The sequence below is a fragment of the Salvelinus alpinus genome, chromosome 8, assembly GCF_045679555.1.
Source record: "Salvelinus alpinus chromosome 8, SLU_Salpinus.1, whole genome shotgun sequence".
Taxonomy (NCBI): Eukaryota; Metazoa; Chordata; class Actinopteri; order Salmoniformes; family Salmonidae; genus Salvelinus; species Salvelinus alpinus.
This window is the reverse complement of record NC_092093.1, coordinates 54,807,438-54,832,684: the sequence shown is the minus strand read 5'-3', so window position 1 is coordinate 54,832,684 and position 25,247 is coordinate 54,807,438. Positions and strand designations below refer to the sequence as shown.

At 43.8% G+C, this 25,247-nt stretch overlaps 1 protein-coding gene across 1 annotated transcript in view; it reads right to left on the bottom strand.

Annotated features, from left to right (window-relative positions):
• LOC139583294 (WW domain binding protein VOPP1-like) overlaps positions 1-22,949 on the bottom strand; it is a 56,780-nt gene extending 33,831 nt beyond the window's left edge. Inside the window, exons 1-2 of the mRNA XM_071414202.1 lie at positions 22,511-22,949; positions 14,555-14,613 (exon numbers count right to left, since the gene is read on the bottom strand). Of these exons, the coding sequence (XP_071270303.1) occupies positions 14,555-14,613; positions 22,511-22,561 (110 nt within the window). The 5' untranslated portion in view covers positions 22,562-22,949. The remainder of the gene's footprint in view (positions 1-14,554; positions 14,614-22,510) is intronic.
• Between the last annotated feature and the right edge of the window lie 2,298 nt (positions 22,950-25,247).

Here is a 25,247-nt window from a genome sequence, read left to right as displayed (position 1 = left end):
GACGGGGCTGGTTTTCCTTTTGTAGTCCATGATTGACTGTAGACCCTGCCACATACAGTGGGGAGAACAAGTATTTGATACACTGCCGATTTTGCAGGTTTTCCTACTTACAAAGCATGTAGAGGTCTGTAATTTTTATCATAGGTACACTTCAACTGTGAGAGACGGAATCTAAAACAAAAATCCAGAAAATCACATTGTATGATTTTTAAGTAATTAATTTGCATTTTATTGCAAGACATAAGTATTTGATCACCTTCCAACCAGTAAGAATTCCGGCTCTCACAGACCTGTTAGTTTTTCTTTAAGAAGCCCTCCTGTTCTCCACTCATTACCTGTATTAACTGCACCTGTTTGAACTCGTTACCTGTATAAAAGACACCTGTCCACACACTCAATCAAACAGACTCCAACCTCTCCACAATGGCCAAGACCAGAGAGCTGTGTAAGGACATCAGGGATAAAATTGTAGACCTGCACAAGGCTGGGATGGGCTACAGGACAATAGGCAAGCAGCTTGGTGAGAAGGCAACAACTGTTGGCGCAATTATTAGAAAATGGAAGAAGTTCAAGATGACGGTCAATCATCCTCGGTCTGGGGCTCCATGCAAGATCTCACCTCGTGGGGCATCAATGATCATGAGGAAGGTGAGGGATCAGCCCAGAACTACACGGCAGGACCTGGTCAATGACCTGAAGAGAGCTGGGACCACAGTCTCAAAGAAAACCATTAGTAACACACTATGCCGTCATGGATTAAAATACTGCAGCGCACGCAAGGTCCCCCTGCTCAAGCCAGGGCATGTCCAGGCCCGTCTGAAGTTTGCCAATGACCATCTGGATGATCCAGAGGAAGAATGGGAGAAGGTCATGTGGTCTGATGAGACAAAAATTGAGCTTTTTGGTCTAAACTCCACTCGACGTGTTTGGAGGAAGAAGAAGGATGAGTACAACCAAGAACACCATCCCAACCGTGAAGCATGGAGGTGGAAACATCATTCTTTGGGGATGCTTTTCTGCAAAGGGGACAGGACGACTGCACCGTATTGAGGGGAGGATGGATGGGGCCATGTATCGCGAGATCTTGGCCAACAACCTCCTTCCCTCAGTAAGAGCATTGAAGATGGGTCGTGGCTGGGTCTTCCAGCATGACAACGACCCGAAACACACAGCCAGGGAAACTAAGGAGTGGCTCCGTAAGAAGCATCTCAAGGTTCTGGAGTGGCCTAGCCAGTCTCCAGACCTGAACCCAATAGAAAATCTTTGGAGTGCGCTGAAAGTCCGTATTGCCCAGCGACAGCCCCGAAACCTGAAGGATCTGGAGAAGGTCTGTATGGAGGAGTGGGACAAAATCCCTGCTGCAGTGTGTGCAAACCTGGTCAAGAACTCCAGGAAACGTATGATCTCTGTAATTGCAAACAAAGGTTTCTGTACCAAATATTAAGCTCTGCTTTTCTGATGTATCAAATACTTATGTCATGCAATAAAATGCAAATTAATTACTTAAAAATCATACAATGTGATTTTCTGGATTTTTGTTTTAGATTCCGTGTCTCACAGTTGAAGTGTACCTATGATAAATATTACAGACCTCTACATGCTTTGTAAGTAGGAAAACCTGCAAAATCGGCAATGTATCAAATACTTGTTCTCCCCACTGTACCTCTCATATCTGAGCCATTGAATTGCAACTACTTTGTCCCTATACTGACGCTTTGCTTGTTTGATTGCCTTGCGGAGGGAATAGCTACACTGTTTGTATTCGGTCATGTTTCTGGTCAACTTGCCCTGATTAAAAGCAGTGGTTCGCGCTTTTCAGATTTATGCGAATGCTGCCATCAATTCACGGCTTCTGGTTGGGGAATGTTTTAACAGACTGTCGGTACAACATCACCGATGCACTTGCTAATAAACTCGCTCACTGAATCAGCGTATTCATCAATATTATTGTCCGATGCTATGCGGAACATATCCCAGTCCGATTGGAATCCGATTGGTCGGAGCAGCGTTGAACAGACTTGAGCACGGGCGCTTCCTGTTTTAGTTTCTGTCTATAGGCTGGGAGCAACAAAATGGAGCCGTGGTCAGATTTTCCAAAAGTAGGGCTGGTAATGGGGACATACATAAATAGACCCACTCCAAAATAACTTTTTGGTCAGTGTATGTGTGTGTGTAACCTTTATTTAACTAGGCAAGTCAGTTAAGAACAAATTCTTATTTACAATGACGGCCCGGATGAAGTTGGGCCAATTGTGCGTCGCCCTATGGGACTCCAAATCACAGCCGGATATGATACAACTTGGATTCGAACCAGGGACTGTAGTGATGCCTCTTTCACTGAGATGCAGTGCCTTACACCGCTGCATCCATGTGTGTGTGTGTTAACTATTTAACTGTACTAGAACGCTTAAAAGGCCGCAAAAAATTGAAATATCGGTTATCGGGTTTTTTTGGCAAGGAAAATATCGGATATCGGTCAAAAATGTCATATTGGTGCATCACTAGTTGATATGGTGTCAAATCCGATCCAAAAGTCGAACAAGCACTAGATGGCGTGAGCGAGCAAGATGAAACATCATTCCGTGAGCTAACACTCGTGTAGAAGAGAGAAGACACGTGGCCGAGTGAGGACGGGTTCCGCGAGCGCAGGCCAATGCGCAAATTAAACTGCTGACTGAGCGAGCAGAACTGCATTTCAGCAGTAAATTAATTTCAGAGCAGACATTTTTGTTCGCCTGAAGAAGTCCTTATGACATGTCAAGTCTCAAATCACTGCACTCACAAGTATGCCACTTCCGGGTGTCTCCCCCCCCCCCCCCCTACCCCCCACCAAAAGCCATTTTGCTTTCACAACTGCCTACTATAATTGCATAACGGGGAAATTCTAGCCAATGAACATAGCCTGTAGCAGTCTACTGAAACGCAATTGGTCAGGTTTTTGGACCAATCACGACTTGAATGCTCTCTAACCAGATTTTTGACCATGGAAATGAAAAGGGACGGTGAAAGGTGAACGATGGCTGAAAAAAAATAGGTATGTTCGATAGTTTCAGTAGAGAAACTAGCTAACCAACTATGATTTCATGAAGTACGTAGTTATTTGGTCTTCTGTTATTAAAGCAGGATATTGATGAGGCAAGCTAGGTGAGCTAGGAAGCTAACGCTAGCTAACTAACGTTTAGCTATGTAGTTTATCCAAAGCTGCTTCTATTATTGGTTAGAAAGATGGTTCTATACTGAATGTGGTAGTCATTGCTAAACAATAGGGATGAAGTGGACATACAGTGGTTGCTCCACTAAAAGTTGTGTGATTACGCCGTGGGACTTAGAGGTAATTTGTGGTTTAGTACGGTACCCTGCGTCACCACTTCATTGCTCCAGACCACCACAAGGGGGAGGTAGACCACTGATTATGCTTTTGGGTCCTACTGTGTCTCTAACTGACAATGAACGGGCGACATAAACCTACATAGAAACTGATAATTGTGCACGACTTCAGTAATACTTACTAAAACTGTTGTTACACCAAGGCTTTATTTTATTAGGATTATTCTGCTTTTACTGTATTACTGTAGCCCACTCCCAACCGGTCAAGCTGTACAGCGCCTGGGTGGCGCAACGGTCTAAAACAGTGTCAAGCTGTGTTGCTACAGATGCTGGTTCAATAACCGTGTCGGCCTCGACTGGGAGACCCATGAGATAACTGTAGGTGTTTGGTTTCTCTCCCTCTAAAAACAGAAATAAATAACAAACGGGCTTTATTTACAAATTAGTAACAATGTCTCACCCCATGTTCAAGAATGGCTCATTTTACATTATTTGAAAACAAAATAATCTTCAAAATATTGTTATTTTTTAAACAAAGCGATTATTATTCATTTAGAATTATTTAAAAAAAACTTGGATATTCTGACAGATATAAACTCAGCAAAAAAACAAAAAAACATCCCTTTTTCAGGACCTGTTTCACAGATAATTCGTAAAAATCCAAATAACTTCACAGATCTTCATTGTAAAGGGATTAAACACTGTTTCCCATGCTTGTTCAAACAATTAATGAACATGCACCTGTGGAACGGTCGTTAAGACACTAACAGCTTACAGCCAGATGGTGGGTCAAGACACCTGCCTGGAGAACAGCCAGAGGGTGGGTCAAGACACCTGCCTGGAGAACAGCCAGATGATGGGTCAAGACACCTGCCTGGAGAACAGCCAGAGGGTGGGTCAAGACACCTGCCTGGAGAACAGCCAGATGATGGGTCAAGACACCTGCCTGGAGAACAGCCAGAGGGTGGGTCAAGACACCTGCCTGGAGAACAGCCAGAGGGTGGGTCAAGACACCTGCCTGGAGAACAGCCAGAGGGTGGGTCAAGACACCTGCCTGGAGAACAGCCAGATGATGGGTCAAGACACCTGCCTGGAGAACAGCCAGAGGGTGGGTCAAGACACCTGCCTGGAGAACAGCCAGAGGGTGGGTCAAGACACCTGCCTGGAGAACAGCCAGATGGTGGGTCAAGACACCTGCCTGGAGAACAGCCAGAGGGGTGGGTCAAGACACCTGCCTGGAGAACAGCCAGAGGGGTGGGTCAAGACACCTGCCTGGAGAACAGCCAGAGGGTTGGGTCAAGACACCTGCCTGGAGAACAGACAGAGGGGTGGGTCAAGACACCTGCCTGGAGAACAGCCAGAGGGTTGGGTCAAGACACCTGCCTGGAGAACAGCCAGAGGGTGGGTCAAGACACCTGCCTGGAGAACAGCCAGAGGGGTGGTCGAGACACCTGCCTGGAGAACAGCCAGAGGGGTGGTCAAGACACCTGCCTGGAGAACAGCCAGAGGGTGGGTCAAGACACCTGCCTGGAGAACAGCCAGAGGGTGGGTCAAGACACCTGCCTGGAGAACAGCCAGAGGGGTGGGTCAAGACACCTGCCTGGAGAACAGCCAGAGGGGTGGGTCAAGTCACCTGCCTGGAGAACAGCCAGAGGGTGGGTCAAGACACCTGCCTGGAGAACAGCCAGAGGGTGGGTCAAGACACCTGCCTGGAGAACAGCCAGAGGGGTGGGTCAAGACACCTGCCTGGAGAACAGCCAGAGGGTGGGTCAAGACACCTGCCTGGAGAACAGCCAGAGGGTGGGTCAAGACACCTGTCACAACTTCATCTTTAGTATGTCAGCACCTGGGATCTAAAAGGTATGGCACCACCCTCTCAACAGTCATGTACTGTATGCTTAATACATACATGTATGCTCATTTGTTTCGCTTAAAGCGCCAATCAGCAGTTTAAACAAAAGCGTTCTCCTAGCCCGTTTCGTAAAAATCTGAGGGACGGGGCTGGAGAAAATGTAACCATTCAAATTCATAGACAGAGCTATAGATGCAAGGACTGACCATCGGGCCTCCTAAAACCCCATTGGGAGGAGACAACCCAAGGTTCCTCGCCGAAGACCTCCAAATGGGTTTTAAGAAGGATGCGAGAGGAAGTGAGGAGTTGAGCAGAGATGAGTTGGGACAGGGCTCACGTCATTGTTTTAGGTGGAATCGGATGTTGAATGATACATTTATTTTGTTTGCACTTATATTTTTACTCTTGTGCTCTTTCCACAGACGGCTCTGGCTTGCTGATAACATCTGATCAGATGAGACTCTGTATGTGATTTGACTCTTCTATTACTGACTCTAATAAAACTTCCAATGTAAAACTATAAACAAGACGATGCAGACTACGGTAGCTCCCAATCAGACAATCACTATAAAAAATACAAAAAAATCTGTTTTCCCTCAGTGAAATGTTTGGTGAATGCATGGTGTTTTTGTCCTCAGTCCTCCGTTTGAATGCTGTGTGTACTGATTAAGTTCTAAAACAACCATCAGAGTCCATCCTCAACTCCTCCATCACGGCAGCGGATTGTCCGGGCTGCTAAAAAGATCCTGCACGACTCCAGGGCAAGGAAGCGTGCTCTAGTGGCCGACCCCTTCCACGCCCTCATCCAAAGATTCCCCTCTCGCAAACTGTTCAGGTCAAGGCGTGACCAAAACCTCCCACCACCTGAACAGTTTATTTCCCTGTGCTGTGGCCTTCACCAACCGTCCACATGGTCCTCTCATCCATGGACTTTGCACCATTATCTCAAAATTGCACATTGCTCTTTGCACATCATTTTACTTTGTTTAAATTTAGCAGACGCTCTTACGCTGTCGTACGCGTAGATCCAGAGCATCCCAAAACATGCTCAATGTGTGACGTGTCTGGTGAGTATGCAGGACATGGAAGAACTGGGACATTTTCAGCTTCCAGGAATTGTGTACAGATCCTTGCGACATGGGGTCATGCATTATCATGCTGAAACATGAGGTGATGTCGGCGGATGATGGCACGACAATGGGCCTCAGGATCTCGTCATGGTATCTCTGTATATTCAAATTGCCATAGATAAAATGCAATTGTGTTTGTTGTCCGTAGCGTATGCCTGCCTATACCATAAACCCACCGCCACCATGGGGCACGCTGTTCACAACGTTGACATCAGCAAACCGCTCACCCACACAACGCCATACGGTACTGTTGAAACCTGGACTAATCCGTGAAGAGCACACTTCTCCAGCGTGCCAGTGGCCATCGAAGGTAAACATTTGACCACTGAAGTCTGTTACAACGCTGAACTGCAGTCAGGTCAAAACCCTGGTGAGATCGAAGTGCAGGCAGCTGAGTTTCCCTGAGACAGTTTGTGCAGAAATTCTTCGGATGTGCAAAAACACAGTTTCATCAGCTGTCCGGGTGGCTGGTCTCAGACAATCCCACAGGTGAAGAAGCTGGATGTGGAGGTCCGGGGCTGGCATGGTATGTGGTTGTGAGGCCGTTTGGATGTACTTCCAAATTCTCTAAAACAACATTGGAGGTGGCTTATGGTAGAGAAATGAACATTCAATTATATGGCAACAGCTCTGCTGGACTTTCCTGCAGTCAGCATGCCAATTGCAAAACTTGAGACATCTGTGGCATTGTGTTGTGTGACAAAACTGCACATTTTAGAGTGGCCTTTTATTGTTCCCAGCACAAGGGGCACCTGTGTAATGATCATCTCTGGCAGAGGAGTGCACCGAAAGGGCTCTCTCGTGTGACTCGGCCGAATATCGAACTCCCAATCTCTGTGCAGATACTGACCACAAGGGCACTGAGTTGGTACACTATATCTACACACAAAAGTATGTGGACACCCCCTTCAAATTAGTGGATTTGGCTATTTCAGCCACACCCATTGTTGACAGGTGTATAAAAATCGAGCACACGGCCATGCAATCTCCATAGACAAACATTGGCAGTAAAATGGCCTTACTGAAGAGCTCAGTGACTTTCAATGTGGCAGAGTCATAGGACGCCACCTTTCCAACGAGTGAGTTCGTCAAATTTTTTCCCTGCTAGAGCTGCCCACGATCAACTGTAAGTGCTGTTATTGTGAAGTGGAAATGTCTGGGAGCAACAACGGCTCAGCCGCGAAGTGGTAGGCCACACAAGCTCACAGAACGGTACTGCCGACGCGCATATATCAACAAAAGAAATAATATATATAAACATTTGGTTGGAGTGGTTAAAAGCTCACCACCATTGGACTCTGGAGCAGTGGAAACGCACTCTCGAGTGATGAATCACACTTCAACATCTGGCACTCCGATGGATGAATCTGGTTTTGGTGGATGCCAGGAGAAAGCTAACTGCATAGTGCCAACTGTAAAGTTTGGTGGAGGAGGAAGAATTGTCTGGGGCTGTTTTTCATGATTTTGGCAAGTACCCTTAGTTCTAGTGAAGGTAAATCTTAACACTACAGCATACAATGACATTCTAGACGATTCTGTGCTCCCAACTTTGTGGCAACAGTTTGGGGACAGCCCTTTCCTGTTTCAGCATGACAATGCCCCTGCGCACAAAGCGAGGTCCATACAGAAATGGTTCGTCGAGACTTTAGCATACTACAGTCATCAGCATTTCCAAAATAAAACACCGTCTTCACTTTTCCTTATGCAAAACCATAGACTGAGCTGTGATGGACATTTTTATCATGTGAAGAGACAGCCTTGAAAATGTTAATCTTGCCTTAGTGTCATAAATAATCCTTGGTTCCTGCCTGTGCTTGGTAAAGGCATGGGGGGGGGGGGGGGGCGACATGACCTCCTCCTTAGGACCATCTGGCAGAATGCCCAGAATATGTTCTATAAGATAGGAAATGGTGCCAGACATGCCGGAACCAACCCTATGTAACGTATCTGTAACCAGCCGCGAAGTGTATACCAGTATATAAGGGATCATTTCCATCTGACCAGACCCTTCCTGTGAACTGCCCAGGAGGAGACATCCGCAAACAATTGAGGGACGGCTCATTTCACTAAGTCAAATTAAATGAAAAAAAGTATAAAAATTGGGGGGAAAATTACCCAATAAAACATTAAAATGGAGGGTACTGCTAGTAGTAAGTGAATGTGGATGTGAGTGTAGTGAATGTGAAAGTTGTGTGAGTGTGGAGTTACTGAATGACTGTTTGAGTTATAGAGTCTATAGCATTTATGGCTATGTAAACTATTGATACTATGGATGCTGTAGGGACTGACGCTATAGGGACCATAGATGCTATGGATGCTATATTGACTGTGATGCTCAGGGACTATAGATACTGTAGAGACTATGACGGCTGTAGAGAAATCGCGGCGTTGATACACATGACAGAAAAAGGGCTACAGTTAGTCATAGTTAAATAAAAGAAATACATTAAAGACAAGAAACGTTGCCATGCCCCACTGACAGCTGTCTGTAGGCATTTATAGGAGAAATGTCTATGTGGTCTGTAGCCATTGATAATAGCACAAAGGTGCTATTCTATATGTATAGTGAAGATCCATAAGGTGCATAGGAAGTAACGACAGGAGAATCGTTGAAGATGCACATGGGGTAATAAGGGAGATTACCGAGTGTGTTTGGGAATAGTACTAAGGTATTGTGGATGTTAAAGTAGTGTGATATGACATATTAAACTGATTCAAATTTGGATATTAAGCTGATTCAAATTTAGCTATGACGTACTGAGTGAATGAGAGCTGTCAGGGGACTAGCTCCAGTGTGAATGTGAGTTGAGTTGTCCAGTTCTGTATAAGCAGTCACCCCCCCCAGGGGTTCCGTCCACCACAGCCCATCTTAGTCTGGGAGTACTACTTTATTTTTTATTTAACCAGGAAGGGCTCATTGAGATTTAAAATCTCTTTTTCAAGAGCGTCCTGGCCAAGGTAGGCAGCACCAAGTCATTACAAAAATTACAGACAGACAACATGAAAAACTACAAGTAATCTAGTAAAAACCATTGAATTCACAAGAGTATAACAAAATAAAAAACAGCAAATTAAAAACATTGACAGGTCAGGGAATCAGCCTCAAAATCCTTCATCAGTGATTTAAAAACACCAAATCGGGAAAAGTTCTTCCAGTTTAAAAGTATTTTGTAAGGTGTTCCAAGACGATGGCGCAGAGTACATAAAAGCCCTTTTACCAAATTCAGTTCGGACATTTGGAACAGTTAGCAGGATAAAGTCCAGCGAACGAAGAGAGTACCCACCACATTTCTGAACAATAAAAATGCCCAAATAAAAAAGGTAGTAAACCCAAAATGGCTTTGTAAATAAAAGTATACCAGTGACTGAGCCTACGAGTGACTAGAGAAGGCCAGTGGCTATACTACTAATAATATGGGTGTTATTGAACACGGGGTGTTTTATATGTATAGGAAGTAGCAATCTATAGGCATTTCTGAATTGTCTATGAAGTCTGGGACCACTGTCTCTGGGAGGATAGAACTGTTGAAGATACACATGGTGCATAGATGCACATGGAGTGGATGTGGATGTGAATACCTAAGTATAGTTATATAAAGGAAACTAATGAATACCCCAACCAGCTCCTATGTGTGAGCTGAGTTATGACTTTACACCCCCTGCTATATTGAGGATAAAGAGTTAGCTGTCTAACAGACTCCCATTCTGGACCCGTATAGCCACTCCAGCAGACTCCTATTCTGGACCCATATAGCCACTCCAGCAGACTCCTATTCTGGACCCATATAGCCACTCCAGCAGACTCCCATTCTGCACCCATATAGCCACTCCAGCAGACTCCCATTCTAGACCCGTATAGCCGCTCCAGCAGACTCCCATTCTGGACCCATATAGTCGCTCCAGCAGACTCCCATTCTGGACCCATATAGCCACTCCAGCAGACTCCCATTCTAGACCCATATAGCCACTCCAGCAGACTCCCATTCTGGACCCATATAGCCACTCCAGCAGACTCCTATTCTGGACCCATATAGTCGCTCCAGCAGACTCCTATTCTGGACCCATATATCCGCTCCAGCAGACTCCCATTCTGGACCCATATAGCCGCTCCAGCAGACTCCTATTCTGGACCCATATAGCCACTCCAGCAGACTCCTATTCTGGACCCATATATCCGCTCCAGCAGACTCCTATTCTGGACCCATATAGCCGCTCCAGCACTCGTATTCTGAAGAAAAAAAACTCAGCCTCACCTGTATTCTTCATGCCCTTCTCTGAGGCACACCTGCTGTGTAAACAAAAACTCCCGCTGCTGCCTTTGGACAGATATTATTCAGAATAGGCCCACTTCAGTACATTGATAAGAGAAACGAGAGAGGGAGATGAAGTGATTTACGAGCTGGTGCGGCCGAGCCAAGGTCCTCTAATCATGAAACCCTGGATTTTACCCTAACATAAATGTTTAATCTGAATGAGGGAAGGCAGGAAGGAGACAGGAGGGAAGGAAGAAGAGAGAGAGAGAGAGCGACAGAGGGAGAGAAAAGGAGACAGAAGAGCAAGAGGAAGGGAGGGAAAGAGGGAAAGCAGAACTAATGCTGAATCAGAAAACAAAATCACACTGATGTGACAGTTAACTCAAGTGTGTGCCATCAGTGGACGGTGGCCACTGGCTGGGGACCGTATGTTTTAATAATGTCTCCAGTAAACATGTGAGAGACATGGCAACTCACCTACTATAAAAAACACTGATGGCTTGAGAGAAGAAGCAGCGATTTGGGTATCTGCAAAAGTCACACGCGCACACACACTCAATGGGCGACGAGCAATTTCCCCGACAGTGGGAGAGAAATGACAGTCATCGGGACATTAGTGTTGATATCAGGGAGCAACAGGGATCCGTCATATCATCCTCTGAACGTTCACAACAAAGTTTAGGCTGCAGTGGGGCTTGAGCAATGACCAGGCACATGTGTGTGTATATGAAGGTGTGAGAGTGATGGGAACGGGATCCGTGCCAGACCAACACTTCTGCCTTTGCTTTTCTCCAACTGATGGCCACGTTTTTCTAAATGCCTCAAAAGCCCTTCATTGCATTACCACTGTACATAACCCAGCCGCATTCTATCCGCTATGGCACGATACATCCCCGAACATCACACTCGGCGTGGCTGGAGGCATTAAACCCAGATGGGTAGAATGATTAGCGCTACGGCGGGGTGGATGCAAATGCAAATCCAACACTTATTCCAGGCCTCAGAAATGCGCTGCGCTATCTATAATTGGTTCCTGCTCAGTGAACTCTTGCCTGGCCCCTTAGGGGGGGAACCTGCATCTTTTAAACCTCAAGCACAAAGCTCTGGCATTTGGTTGTGGGCGAGGGGAATCCCTTCTGGAGCATACAGTCAGAGGCCTGTGCATTAATCAGGAGCCCCTGATGATCTGCCCTCTAACCAGGGCTGGGACTTTAAGACGGGCCCCCCCCTTTACCCATAGACACCATTGGACAGCAAACAGCTTGGAGGAATGATCTGATTCGCCCACTGTTTCCTCATGTAAAGACTGTGAGCACCAGTACTTGCAGTAGACATAGTGCTCTGGTCTGTATATGATGGGTTGTGCAGTTTCACTCTGATAGCACAGCAGCTACATACCTACTCTTTTTTTTTTAAAGGATTGTTATCATTTTTGACAGTACAGCGGGAAACAGATGGAGACAGTAGGGGCATAGACAGAGGGTGGCATATGTCACCTGGGGGCATATGTGGTCCACAGTCAGGAGCTTAAAGGCAAGACGAAGAGGACAAATGTTGATTTCTTCCATTACCTACATGATATATCTCTTCAGAGGCGCACTCTCTCATTCCATTACCTACATGATCTCTCTTCAGAGGCGCACACCCTCATTCCATTACCTACATGATCTCTTTTCAGAGGCGCACACCCTCATTCCATTACCTACATGACATATCTCTTCAGAGGAGCACACTCATTTTATTGAACAATGGCCGACACCGGTAGTTACCAGCGAGGGAGAATGGATGGGAAGCTTAAAAGCTGCAACATGTAACTTTTTGGGCTATCAAATTCACATAGAAAATATATATAGTTATAGCAGTAGAGGTGTGTGGGTAAAATCATTGGGGAAGCCAAGTTTACACCCCCCCAAAAGCCACATTAAAATGTATGTGTTGTGATAATCGCATTGTTTGCTCGCTAACCTGTTAATTCATATGCCTTGCGACCGTGACAAAACGACAGTGGCAGAATAAATTGAACCACACCTGTTTTATCACAAAACCACAAAGCATGTTGCATGTAACAAACAGTTACATGACCTACAGCACGGTCAAGCAAGTTCATGTTTCCGACTACTAAACAACTATTGATGTAGAACCACAGAGAGTTACTGCAAGTCGTAAAGAAAACAGGAGCTGCTTCCTCTATTCCAGGACCATTTCAACATCAAATCACCTCTACTTAGTCTAATACAATGACAAATAAAAGATACCAAAAATGATTTAGTCCAATCAACATCAACTTAATATGATGTGGCTGTCCATGGTTCTGATTTCTGTGTGCGTGTGTATTCATAGGCAACATTAGCTAGCTAACATTAGCCTTTTACATCTAGCTACATAATGAACTAACATCCTCTCAGGCCAGAGGCACATCAATGTAACAATTAATGGTTGGATCAGAATCTCCGTTACAATCATTAGCCAGTATGGAGAATTAAGTAAAACCACAAGTCCAAATCCCTATCTCCATCATGGCTAATTTAAGAAAAAGGCCAATTTTAGCTACCCACCAGAGGACAACATAACGAGATGGAACAATTCAAGTGAAGCCAAATCCAAACTGGCTTCCTTTGACACTTTTCTTTTTGTGCTCCAGGAACATTCACAGTTGAGCTCGCTCAGTTTAGCTCAACGCTGAATGGCACATTTATTGAAAAATAATAATCAAGGGAGTCCAGATGCTCGCTGGCTACACTTGCCTTCAATGCTACAGGCAGGAAAATGTCACTCGTTTAGACCAGACAGATGGGCTACATGTAGAAAGAGGGGCGCTATTCCGCTCGCTCGGATATTTTCTCCTGTGAGTTACATTCAGCCTCTTGCGACATGAAGTAAAATTATGAAAACAGAGACGAAAGATACAGTGGGGCAAAAAAGTATTTAGTCAGCAACCAATTGTGCAAGTTCTCCCACTTAAAAAGATGAGAGAGGCCTGTAATTTTCATCATAGGTACACTTCAACTATGACAGACAAAATTAGAAAAAAAATTCCAGAAAATCACTTTCAATCATTTTCCACCATAATTTGCAAATAAATTCATAAAAAATCCTACAATGTGATTTTCTGGATTTTTTTTTCTCATTTTGTCTGTCATAGTTGAAGTGTACCTATGATGAAAATTACTTACATTAATTACATTTTGATCTGTCATTCTAATTGAAAGCAAGTCTAAAGAGCGTTAGATCTGTTCTATGTGTAGTATTTCTATATTTCCCATTTTTAAGTTTAGTTTTTGGGTCTTTTATTTCGTTTTGTACACCAGCTTCTAACAGCTGAAAATACAATATTTTTGTTTATGGAATATATATTTCAGAGGTTTAGATGGTACAATGATTCTCTCACACACACACACACACACACACACACACACACACACACACTAAATTGTAAAGTGTTTAGTCTGTAACGTCTTTGTCGTTACAGTATGTGTGTCGGACCCCAGTAAGACTAGCTGTCTCCATTGGCGTCGGCTAATAGGGATCCTAATAAATCTAAATCAACACTTGTGCTTGTTTTGTCACAAACTAAAACTAGGCTAACTATTAAGAGTTTTAGCAACCAGGAAATGGCAGAGCGATTTCTGCATAGTACAGCTTTAACCAGAGGAGATGGGGTCTGAATTAAAGGCCCCGGTCGGAGGGAAGGGATTGCTACAGGCAAGATTACAGGCAAGATTGCTTAGCCTGTTGGACTGTGACATTAACAGGTGAAATGGCCACAGTCTCACACATATGTATGGTAAGCCTTGACAAAAGACATTTGTGTTGACTCAGATGAGATGATTGCCTCAGACACTATGGTTCCTCTGAATAGAAATGTAAAATCAAACAAAATGATAGTTATTCATAAGACGCCACCATTTGGTGGTATGTAGCTTGTTACCTATCATAATATCATTAAATTGGCTATGTACAGTACAATACATACTGTGGCAGATGGTACTTACATAAAGTAGATGGGGTATCCGCCTTCAAAATACCAGCAGTACTTTTTGGCCTCTATGCACTGCAAGAGGGAGAGAAAGAAAGTAAGTCCATGCTCTTTACATAATGAAAAAAAAAAAATACTCCCTCCTGCCCCACACACAGTGAATACTATGACCTGACATTGGACAGACCATCTCTCCCACAATGCAGACTGTATGACCTGACATTGGCTTCAGGCTTACATTTACTAAGTCTCGTTATTTCAGGCTTCAACCAGGTTGTTTAATAACCTCCATTCTCCGTCAAATCTAGTGCTAGACGAATCGGCATATGCTCTGGGCTTCACTGTTGAAGAGATGATTTTCTCCACCTACAGAGAATTGGATAAGAATTTGAGACAGTCTTGCGCTAAAGAGCGTACCAACAAACCATTTCAGAGCGGCGTGCCATCTGCCTGCATCGCTTTACGCCAGGCTTCGTTCATCCCGGGCAGCAGTTGTTTCTTAATCAATACGCCTCGCGGCAACACTACGCAGCTGCCTCCAACCGCCCTCTATCAAAATGCTGACTGAGGCAGTCTCTGTAAAGCGTAAGGCATATTTCAGTTTTATGGCCCTCCATAAGATGTGCTTTGTAGCTTAGTAGAGCGCTCTCCATCCTTTCTACACAAAGCAAGGAGTGATAAAAAGAGGCAAGATGAGGAAAAGGAGGATCTGTCCTGGGAGTGTTATGCACAAGGCCAGGCATAACCTCCAGGGCTTTATGCGCAAGTAATGTTTTTCATTAAAAATGAGGCGCCACGTTAAAGCTTTGAAAAATAAATGAAACCGCTCAGTTCACATATGAAAAACACGGTTATAATACAGTACTGAAACGGGTTTGCAGTGTCAAGATGATCCGTTTGCCTATGAGCAAATGAACAACCTTTATGGGTCTGTTAACCCATGCAAATACTCTTGCTGTTTTGAATCATACATACAGCTTCTCTCTGGCAGCCGTGGCTTTATGCAACACACAATACAGTCCTCCGCCAAAGCCTCACTGCCGACTCAGTGATATGACAGATGTAGAGTGTAAACAGCATAGTGGATCATACACTAACTAAAAACAAAAGAATGCCCCATTGCTCTTCAATGTAACCGAAATCCACTGGCCTTCAACAGAAAGGCTATAAAGTCAGACATGGGCTGCATCTCAATAGTCTGTGGCTGGCTCAGAATAGGTGACCATGCCCTGCTGCTCTTACCTGCCCAGTTGTGGAAAAAGGTCAGACTATTGAGGTGCACCCACATACATCTCTCAACGAGGTGCGAGATTAACTATAGAAGACAATGAAGCCTGGCTCGTCTTTGGAGAGGTGTGGGTGGAGAAGCTTTTATAGAGAAGTGAAAATGGCCGCCAACGGACTGGCTGGAGCAAAATCCCGGACGTGTGGATGGCTGATGTGACATTTTATCCCAGGAGCATCCAGGAATCCCCTTTGTGGTTTGTGCCATGTGTTTCCCCCACAATGTGTGGCCACTGAGGGCACAACGGATGTGGGTTCTACCCAATGAGTTATACCCACACACGCACGATGAGTGACAAGGGCCGCTGTTTTGAAGCCACCGTACCTCCCTTTTGGTACACCCCACCACACATTTGTTTTTGCCATGTTTATTCTATTAGACACCTTAATGCATATATTTTTTTTATTATGAGCCAATTTTGTCCTTGAAACATTTAATTTAAATACTTTAGGATTCCATTCATTCCTATGGAGGACTGCTTCTTCTGAGGAGTGCCAATATGGACAACCGGTGGCTTCAAAGCCTCTCATTAGCCAATACATAGTGTCGGCAATACAGGGTTTATACACACACACACACACACAAATACAAGCACAATTTCAACAATTTTACTGAGTTACAGCTCATAAGAAAATCAGTCAATTTAAATGAATAGGCCCTAAACTATAGATTTCACATGACTGGGAATACAGATATGCATCTGTTGGTCACAGATACCTTAAAAAGGGTAGGGGTGTGGATCAGAAAACCAGTCAGTATCTGGTGTGACCACCACTTGCCTCATGCAGCATCTCCTTCACATGGAGTTGTTCAGGCTGTTGATTGTGACATGTGGAATGTTGTCCCGCTCCTCTTCAATGGCTGTGCGAAGCTCCCGGGAACTGGAACACATTGATCCAGAGCATCCTAAACATGCTCAATGGGAGACATGTCTGGCGAGTATGCAGGCCATGGAAGAACTGGGACATTTTCAGCTTCCAGGAATTGTGTAAAGATCCTTGCGACATGGGGCCATGCATTATCATGCTGAAACATGAGGTGATGTCAGTGGATGAATGGCACAACAATGGGCCTCAGGATCTCGTCACGGTACCTCTGTGCATTCAAATTGCCGTCAATAAAATGCAATTATGTTCGTTGTCCATAGTTTATGCCTGCCCATACCATCACCCCACCACGGGTCACTCTGTTCAAAACGTTGCCATCAGCAAACCGCTCGCCCACACAGTCTGCCAACTGCCCGGTACAGTTGAAACCAGGATTTATCTGTGAAGAGCACACTTCTCCAGCGTGCCAGTGGCCATCGAATGTGAGCATTTGCCCACTGAACTGCAGTCACGTCAAGACCCTGGTGATGACGACGAACACGCCCATGAGCTTCCTTAAGACAGTTTGACAATTTGTTCAGAAATTATTTGGTTGTGCAATCCCACAGTTTCATCAGTTGTATGGGCAGCTGGTCTCATCAGATGATCCTGCAGGTGAAGAAGGTGGACGTGGAGGTCCTGGGCTGGCATGGTTATACGTGGTCTTCAGTTGCGAGGCCGGTTGGACATACTGCCAAATTCTCTAAAACGACATTGGATGTGGCTTATGGTAGAGAAATTAACATTCAATTATCTGGAAACAGCTCCAGTGGACATTCCTGCAGTCAGCATGCCAATTGCACGCTCCCTCAAAACATCTATAGCATTGTGTTGAGTGACAGAACTAGACATTTTAGTGGCCTTTTATTGTCCCCAGCACAAGGTGCACATGTGTAATGATCATGCGATTTAATCATCTTCTTGATCTGCCACACCTGTCAGGTGGATGGATTATCTTGGCAAAAGAAAAATGCTCACTTACAGGGATATAAACAAATTCGTGCTCAAAACTTGAGCTACCCCACACGACACATCCCTACCCAAGCTTAAAGGTGCTTAAAGTACTTGAATTTGGCACTCTCAACTATTTTTATGAAAAATATTTGAAAAATTATTACCAGGCAGACTACCAAGTTTCATTTACCCACGAGTTTCGCGCTCTGCTTGCCAGGCGAGCTCGCTCATTCCACCCACACTCCCACTCAGCCAGGCGTAGGGCTGGGCGGTATACCCTATTTTATGATGCAGGGACCGGTTTGGGTTTTACTTTACCTTTCATAAATGTATTTGAATGTTTGGTTTGTTAAATGTGATACACCATGCGTAATGTAAATTGTTATAGTTTTTTTCGCTCTCCGCGACTTTCCACACAGACCTAGCCACGCCCCCTGTCACTCAAGGGGCGCATTTGATGCTCCTCAACCACGAGACACTTGCGTTCAGTCTGCATGGTCAAAGCAGCACATGCAACAATGTTGATGACAACAATGCTGTTTTCACTTTGCTTCTTAATATAAATCCACTAGCGTTCTATAATGACACTATTAGTTTGTGTTTCTTATATCAGCAAATAGCTAGTTTGTCTTTTCTTAGGATGTTGCCCTAAATCTTGTGAGATGCTAATTGTTAGCCGCTAATGCTAATAGCTAGCTAGCTAATAAATGTACCGAGTAAGAGCAAATGTAGCTAGCTAATACAGCCTGATAATACCAATGATGGTTTAGACCTAAAATCAGCATGTTGTTTGTGCAACAGTATCTTCTAAACCAAAGAGGAATATACAAAGCAAGAATATGTTAGCTACATGAAGTAGCTAAGAGAAAACATGCAATGTAGCCGAAGCCTAGGAAACACTTATCAACACTTTAGTTCCTACCCTGTCACAATAACTCCCCCTCTGGCATTTTAATTCATTGTCATCTCAAACAACACTGTATTCAAAGTGCCCACTATTATAATCTAACTATAGAATTAGAATAGTCATTATATTTCCATGATTCCAACAGTTTTGCTCTACTTCGCAAGTCAAATCACAATTGCAACATTTGGCTAAAAATAAGTCCTATAATATTTGCCCATATCATGCAGCACTACGTGGCAGTGTGGAAATTACCTCAATTGAGTAGTGGTGTAAAGTACTTAAGTAAAAATAATTTAAAGTACTGCTTAAGTTATATTTTTTTGGTATCTGTACTTTACTATTTTTGACAACTTTTATTTCACTACATTCCAAAATAAAATACTGTACTTTTTACTCCATACATTTTCCCTGACACCTAAAAGTACTCGTTACATTTTGAATGCTTAGCAGGACAGGAAAATGTTCCAATTCACACTTGTCAAGAGAACATCCCTGGTCATCTACTGCCTCTGATCTGGAATACTCACTAAACACAAATGCTTTGTTTGTAAATTGTCTGAGTGTTCGAGTGTGCCCCTGGCTATCCGTAAATAAAAAATAAACAAGAAAATGGTGCCATCTGGTTTAATTAATAAGGAATTTGAAATTATTTATACTTTTACTTTTGATACTTAAGTACATTTTAACAATTACATTTACTTTTGATACTTAAGTATATTTAAAAAAACAAATACTTTAGTATTTGAAAAAAAGTTGTATTTTACTGGGTGACTCACTTAACGTATTTTTACTTTTATTCAAGTATGACAATTGGGTACTTTTTCCACCACCGCAATTGAGTGCACAAAATGAGAATGGCACCCTAGGATCACTCACTACTCATAAAGCAAATGTACAACTTTTACTATTAAAAAATACGGTCATACCGTCCATTTTTAAAAAAAAATACTGTGATATAATATTTTGGCCATATCGCCCAGCCCTAGCCAGGCGGTTACAAAACTGACTGATTAGGCGCCGCCAAACGTCATATCGATACCTAACATACAAATGTAGAATCAATCCTGCCTTTTGTGTGTAATTTGAAGCCTTACAGTATCTCATTGACTTGACCATTTTATAATATAGTAAATGTAATAGTAGTCTTACCATTATGACTCTACCTCCATTGTCTATGATTTATGACCCAGCTACAGTACAGTGACATGATATGACTAATGAATGACTGGTCGGATTAATGCAGTAGTTTTAAAATAATTTTGTAATCCTATATCCTTTTGGATGGCCAGTTAGCTTTGTGATCGTCTTTTGATGGATTTCCCCACTTTACTTTACATAAACCGGCCATAAAACTGTCCGATCGCGTCAACTGTGAGTGAATAAAATCTCTGGAGTATTTTTACCACTTTAAAAGGCTTCAAATGGCTGAGGATGAATATAAAGAGGCAGTTATACTCCTAAACCAATAACACTTGTCCTCCCAAAATCCCGGCCCATCTGGGACAAAACCAAGCAGGATGCCGCAGTTTGCTGTTGTATAACAGTCACTCACTCGGTTGTCCCTTCGGCTACAGAGAAAACAGCCGAAGAGCAGAAGATAATTTGGTAATGTTTATTTTACTAGGCAAGTCAGTTAAGAACAAATTCTTATTTTCAATGACAGCCTAGGAACTTCCTTGTTCAGGGGCAGAACGACAGATTTGTACCTTGTCAGCTCGGGGATTCGAACTTGCAACCTTTCGGTTACTAGCCCAACGCTCTAACCATTAGGCTACCCTGCCACCCCAATGTGAAGCGGTGGTGATAACCCAGAATTTATCCTAATACCTCTGGTCAGTATAGAACTATAGTACAAGATGAGGCACAATCCCCTCAAGGAACACCCATTGTTGAAATAATATCTAGTGGGGTCTCCTCCCTCTAATGCTATTCTGGTAGTCGAGTTGTGAAGATATACAGTAGCCCCTATCTATTGGAATCCAAAGTAACAAAGAGCCCAATACTGTAGGGTATGCTTTTTTTGTCTATAAGATACAAACGTCATACTGGAAACATCAAAACATGTACACTCGATTTCTGCCGAGTCAAAAGCTTACAAAACCATAATAGCGCCTTCTACAAAGAGTGAGGAAGGCAGTCCATGCTGAAGCTCTTATCCAGCTCTCTCCCAGTGACAGAGCTGCTATCTTAGTGCCAGAGTGTGTTAGGGAAGTTAATGGAGCCACACCCTGGGGGGGCAGTGACCTTCCAGCATGGAGAGGCTGACTCGTCTCATTGGGTCGCTGAACCGCAAACCCTCCATCTCCACAGAACCTGACACCTCCAGCACAGCACCACAGAAGCTTCTGGTCACATTCCTGCCGGGGGAGCTTTCCACTGCCATGTTATGGTGTCATAGTGAGCTGGCCAGGCGAGGTTAATCTCAAAACTAACCTGCCACTTTAAAAATAGCCAGTCTCTCTCTCCCCCTCTTGAAAAGGTGTCCATGACCAAGCCCATCAACTGATATGCCTTTCCAACTAAGCACCCAAAGACATTTGACAATTGAGTTGAGCACATCAATTCTGGATTCATGACCAAGCAAAGCTTGGTTATTGCAGCCTGCACAGAGACTTTTTCCCTACTTGACTTATTCACTTTATTAAATTAAAAAAAGACAGCATTTCAATTTCAGTGGTAATCATACATTTTCTTACGCTGCGATTTTACACTTCTTGTGAAGTAGGTTGGTGGAAGTAGATTGGCAGACATGGTAGAATTTGGATATTGCTTGAACTTCAGCGTGTGTTTGCAGAGTGAACGTTAGTGTCGGTTTGCATGCGTGCTAAACGGTCTGTTATTGACTAAGCATGGACTAAACCAGCACAAAACCTTGTACATTAGTTACTTTAATAACATAACTGAAATTAAATATTATAGGGCATGAGCATCCATAGGATGATGCTCCCGAGTGGCGCAGCGGTCTAAGGCACTGCACCTCAGTGCTAGAGGCGTCACTACAGATCCTGGTTCGATCCCGGGCTGTATCACAACCAGTCGTGATCGGCGCACACTTGGCCCAGCATCGTCCTGGTTAGGGGAGGCTTTGGCCGAGGAAGGCCGTCATTGTAAATAAGAATTTCTTCTTAACTGACTTGCCTAGTTAAATAAAAGGTTAAATAAATAAAAAATATGAGCCAAGTACATTGGACAGCATGATATCCGGCACAGAGTATAGTTCAACTGACTTGGCATAATTGAAAAGATAAAGATCTAGTGTAATGAAAATGGACTCGACCGAAACCAAAACAGGCTTGTTGCAGTGTTATGGATATAGCACACAAGAGATTTTACTAGGTCATGGCAGATTAGAATTCCATTCAAAATTGTTAATTTATGAAAAATAATAATAAAATAAAAAAACCTGGTGAAATTGTCAAAAAGTCTTCCAACAATCTTACATTGTGATTTTCAGTGGATCAAGAGGGCAATTCCACATGTATGTTTCTCATACAAATGTGTGGCTCATGAATGAGTTTGTAAGCCTGTACCGTCTCCAAATGTTAAAAGAAGAGAGATATTGAAAAGGCCATGATAAAGTTAGGAACCCAGACAGTATCACTTACGGTTGTACAGAAATAAAATATTTCCTTGTAACCATTTTTGCACTCGATTTGGTCAATATTACCTACGCGAAGAGTTCCGTTTTGTTACGGAGGAATGGACAGAAAGACAAAGGGCTTAGCCAAATTGCATCATACTGTAGCCTACACTGTATATCATCTGATGGGGGCAGATGCTTCGTTCTTTGGAAATATTGTTAAATATATCCACCATGACAAATTAACAGTAAAGCATCATTCACGTCATAATGTTCTCTTTACAACCATAATTAAAATTATATCAAAAAAGGTACAGCGTAATCCCATAAACGCCCGTTATATAGTTGGCAATAGCCGATGTTGTCTAAGGGCTGCTCACCTCTAAAAATATAAAAAACGTCAGGACTATCCCAGGGAGTAGATTCTTCATCTCTCCTTGCCGAATTTCAAACTCCGTTTTGAATGAAAAGATGAACAAAGTCCTTATCACAATGTCGATTTCATTCCACTACAAAACGTTCAGCAGCTTCCCGCATCACACAAAGCATACGACCGACGAGCCTCCGCGTAACCCAGCTGTCAATGCGGGATAGGAGCAGTGACAGCGCCAATGTTAGCTCGAGTTCCTGTTGGTCTAGTGGCATTGTTTCCGCGATTAGATCATATCATTTTGAAGCAAAACTGCTCCAAAGAAAGATAAAAAAAGAAGGTAGTCAATGACATTATGCAGGCTATCCTAACAGCTGCGTTACATTAGGATTTACGGTAATCCACGCCCCCTTTCGCTAACAAAACAGCCCGGAAGATACTCCTGCTTAGGTAAATCAAATAAGGTGAATCAAAAGGTTGTCTACTCCTGTCCCTCCCCATAATGCAGTTGAGGAATTCTTGATTCTGAAAATGTGAAATATGATAACTCGAATATGTATAATCACAGAGGGAGTGAATACACCACATGATCTTATATGCAATGAGATTCTCTGACATTTCATCTAGGTGCAGTAGCCTATTCTCAACTCGGCAAAAAAATAAATGTCCCTTTTTCAGGACCCTGTCTTTCAAAGACAATTCGTAAAAATCCAAATAACTTCCCAGATCTTCATTGTAAAGGGTTTAAACACTGTTTCCCATGCTTGTTCAATGAACCATAAACAACTAATGAACATGCACCTCTGGAACAGTCGTTAAGACACTAACAGCTTACAGACGGTAGGCAATGAATTATGAAAACGTAGGACTCTAAAGAGGCCTTTCTACTGACTCTGAAAAACACCAAAAGAAAGATGCCCAGGGTCCCTGCTCATCTGCGTGAACGTGCCTTAGGCATGCTGCAAGGAGGCATGAGGACTGCAGATGTGGCCAGGGCAATAAATTGCAATGTCCGTACTGTGAGACGCCTAAGACAGCGCTACAGGGAGACAGGACGGACAGCTGATCGTCCTCGTAGTGGCAGACCACGTGTAACAACACCTGCACAGGATCGGTACATCCAAACATCAAATCCAGGATACAGGATGGCAACAACAACTGCCCGAGTTACACCAGGAATGCACAATCCCTCCATCAGTGCTCAGACTGTCCGCAATACGCTGAGAGAGGCTGGACTGAGGGCTTGTAGGCCTGTTGTAAGGCAGGTCCTCACCAGACATCACCGCCAACAACGTCACCTATGGGCACAAACCCACCGTCGCTGGACCAGACAGGACTGGCAAAAAGTGCTCATCACTGATGAGTCGCGGTTTTGTCTCACCAGGTGTGATGGTCGGATTAGCGTTTATCGTCGAAGGAATGAGCGTTACACCGAGGCCTGTACTCGATTTGGAGGTGAAGGTCCGTCATGGTCTGGGCCGGTGTGTCACAGCATCATCGGACTGAGCTTGTTGTCATTGCCCGGCAATCTCAACGCTGTGCGTTACAAGGAAGACATCCTCCTCCCTCATGTTTTTTTTTTTTTTTTTTCACCTTTATTTAACCAGGTAGGCCAGTTGAGAACAAGTTCTCATTTACAACTGCGGCCTGGCCAACATAAAGCAAAGCAGTGCGACAAAAACAACAGCACAGAGTTACATAAACAAACGTACAGTCAATAACACAATAGAAAGAAAAAAATAATAATCTATGTACAGTGTGTGCAAATGTAGAAGAGTAGGGAGGTAGGCAATAAATAGGCCATAGAGGCGAAATAATTTAAATGTAGCATTAATACTGGAGTGATAGATGTGCAGATGATGATGTGCAAGTAGAGATACTGGAGTGCAAAAGAGCAAGATGGTAAGTAATAATATGGAGATGAGGAAGTTGGGTGTGCTATTTACAGATTGGCTGTGTACAGGTACAGTGATCGGTAAGCTGCTCTGACAGCTGATGCTTAAAGTTAGATATAAGACTCCAACTTCAGAGATTTTTGCAATTCGTTCCAGTCATTGGCAGCAGAGAACTGGAAGGAAAGGCGGCCAAAGGAAGTGTTAGCTTTGGGGATGACCAGTGCAATATACCTGCTGGAGCGCGTGCTACGGGTGGGTGTTGCTATGGTGACCAGTGAGCTGAGATAAGGTGGGGCTTTACCTAGCAAATACTTATAGATGACCTGGAGCCAGTGGGTTTGGCGACAAATATGTAGTGGAAGGCCAGCCAATGTAGAGGGCCAGCCAATGAGAGCATACAGGTCGCAGTGGTGGGTAGTATATGGAGCTTTGGTGACAAAACGGATGGCACTGTGATAGTTTCCAGTTTGCTGAGTAGAGTGTTGGGGGCTATTTTGTAAATGACATTGCCGAAGTCAAGGATCGGTAGGATAGTCCGTTTTACGAGGGTATGTTTGGCAGCATGAGTGAAGGAAGCTTTGTTGCGAAATAGGAAGCTGATTCTAGATTTCATTTTGGATTGGAGATGCTTAATGTGAGTCTGGAAGGAGAGTTTACAGTCTAACCAGACACCTAGGTATTTGTAGTTGTCCACATGTTCTAGGTCAGAACCGTCCAGAGTAGTGATAATAGTCGGGCGGAAAGGTGCGGGCAGCAGTTGGTTGAAGGGCATGCTCTTAGTTTTACTTGCATTTAAAAAGCTGCTGGAGGCCACGGAAGGAGTGTTGTATGGCATTGAAGCTCGTTTGGAGG